The sequence below is a fragment of the Montipora capricornis genome, chromosome 6 (assembly GCF_036669925.1).
Source record: "Montipora capricornis isolate CH-2021 chromosome 6, ASM3666992v2, whole genome shotgun sequence".
Lineage (NCBI taxonomy): Eukaryota > Metazoa > Cnidaria > Anthozoa > Scleractinia > Acroporidae > Montipora > Montipora capricornis.
Genome location: NC_090888.1, coordinates 17,208,990 through 17,211,489, shown reverse-complemented (window position 1 = coordinate 17,211,489; position 2,500 = coordinate 17,208,990). Strand labels below are relative to the sequence as shown.

General features: G+C 41.6%; 1 protein-coding gene across 1 annotated transcript in view; it reads right to left on the bottom strand.

Annotated features, from left to right (window-relative positions):
* Nucleotides 1-2,500, bottom strand: part of LOC138051652 (ATP-binding cassette sub-family C member 4-like) — a 31,336-nt gene that overhangs the window by 1,246 nt on the left and 27,590 nt on the right. Inside the window, exons 7-9 of the mRNA XM_068897899.1 lie at nucleotides 2,249-2,385; nucleotides 1,346-1,707; nucleotides 1-359 (exon numbers count right to left, since the gene is read on the bottom strand). The exon at nucleotides 1-359 is cut by the window's left edge and continues 1,246 nt beyond it. Of these exons, the coding sequence (XP_068754000.1) occupies nucleotides 1-359; nucleotides 1,346-1,707; nucleotides 2,249-2,385 (858 nt within the window). The remainder of the gene's footprint in view (nucleotides 360-1,345; nucleotides 1,708-2,248; nucleotides 2,386-2,500) is intronic.

The following is a 2,500-nucleotide window of genomic DNA, read 5'->3' as shown; positions in this document are numbered from 1 at the left end:
TCTTGGATCAGGCAATCAGTCTTGAAATCCACATTAGCGGTGGCTTCATCCATGATGATGATCTTGCTCTTCTGCACCAGTGCACGAGCCAAGCACACCAGCTGCCTCTCACCAACGCTCAAGTTTGTTCCAGATTCTTTCAGTTTGAATTCGAGCTGTCCTGGGAGATCCTCAACAAGCGTCTTCAAGTGCACTTCCTCCAGAGCGGTCCAAAGATCTTGATCCGAATATTCTGAGAGTGGATCTATGTTCCTTTTTAAGGTACCTCCAAAAAGTACCGGATCCTGGGTTATAACAGCCATGGACCTTCTAGCCTCTTGGAGATTGATGGATCCAATATCCACACCGTCGATTGTCACCTAAGATGTAAGCCAATTAAGGTTTGTTTGTTAATTAAGTATTCTCTTGTCCTTATGAAGTGATGCAAACTGATTTTCACGCCGCAATAGACCATATTAGTATTCTCAATATTGGACTGGAACTAGCTTGCAATGGAGGGTAATGCGGGGGAATATATTAAAAAGTATTTGCATTTGAAAAGATTCCCCAGAATTAGCCTCCATTGCATGCTAGTTCCATTCCAATACTGAGAATACGATTATGGTCTATTGCATATTTACTAGATGATAGGTGATAGCAGGTCGTAAATTCTCAACATTTGCTAAGAAGCTCTTTGGAATGGGAAGGGAGACATATATATCTAACCGTATCATTAAGTTGCCTGGTTTTGCGACTGACTAATGTTGAATCAATGATAATGTTTATTGTCAACTGTATTTAGCGCTGGGGCACTAATCGAGGACACCGTACAGAAATCCAGTCAAATCCTCAAGCAGGAAGCAGCTCTTTACAACCTCTAATTTCGTTGGATCCCGCAACTCTATCGTGTTTTACGTTATGTTCCATTGGTTCTTTTGTATAGTTCTTTGTCTCCATTGTTTTCTAAGCCAATCCCGAGAGTCGCTCCGAGAGCTACTTGGCGGCCCCAAATCGAAGGTTGGTTTTTGAGGAAAGGCCGGAAAACAGGAATACCCGACGAAAACCAAACGAACTAGAGTAAAGAACCAACAAACTCAACACATATGTGATGCCAAGTCCAGGAATCGGACGCGGGCATAGGCGAGTACTCTTACCACTGAGCGATCCCGGCTCCGTTTCAATGACCATGATTCAGGTGTTATAGTGCTTGCGGCACAATTAATTATGTTATTAACATTTTGCGGTCCTAGCTTTACAAATTAGGATATAACGACGCCTATGTGCCCAAAATAGTTGCCTATGGAGTTACTTCTCCGGAAGCTGTTTTAGAACCATTAAATATCATTCGTCTTCACCATCAACGCACCTTTCCCAGAGGATCTGGCATGCGAAACAACGCCGATACCAGAGATGACTTTCCAGCACCTGTGCGACCCACAACTCCCACCTTCTCCTTAGAACAAATAGTAACATTGACATCCTTTAAGACGCGAGGTCCTCCTTCGAAGTAAACCAAAGAAAGATCTTTTATGGTTAGGCTTCCTTCATTGGGCCAGGACTCTGGGGGCCGGTCTTCAGCGCTGTAGCCGGGCTCGGAATTGATTTTAGTATACGATATCACCCGTTCGACTGACGTCATCAAGTTTTCCACCTCTGATGCAGATCGTACACCGTACTGAGTCACATCTAGTGTTTGCAGTGCGTATGTCAGAGAGAGTCCGGCCAAGGCTAAGAAAAAACAAGACAAAGCCAAAAAACAACTACAAATTTAAATGGAATTGTGAACGAGCAGAGACTACAGCTACCAGACTCAATTTGTGAAGAACGAGTGGACAAATAAGGGGCAGGAAATAATTGGCTTTTTCCTGTTGTTTCCAGGTTTTCTCAGTTTGATTTCTTCACAGATGTTTCAAACTGACCTCAAATGCAGTCTGTGTGAGAGACAAGAGGTATGCTGGAAATGAGGGAGTAGGCCAGTGAAGTAATTTTAATTGCTCTCGTTTCTTGGAGATTAAACATAACTTTCAAGTAACTTAAAAACTACTTTTTTTAAAGTTTATTTTAATGTCAAAACCCAGTCCTGTTTTCTGTATGAGTGCTTCAGCAGGAAAAGCAACAGGAAAGTTTTATGCTGATGGAAAAATAGTAAAATGACATTCATGGAGAGCAAACTATGCAAATGAGAAAATTTCTTCAGGAAAAAAAATGACGTCATAAAATTTTCTCTAAAAGGATGCGTGCCAGTTTATGTTCGGACTAATTTACTAACCAGGATTGTCCGACACCAAAATGGCGGCGACTGCAACAATCGTGACAAATACACTAGCTAGCAGATCAAGGCGTACACTTAACCAACGATTAGAAGACACTACCATGAAAAAGGCTTGGGTGTTCTCGTCCTGACACCTATAAAGATAATTAATAATTATTTGAAGATAAAAGACAGGGTAGTGAAAAATCAATATACATGATTAGAGTTTTAATGACAGGAAGGTTAACTTCAAAAGAATTGGGGAAGGAG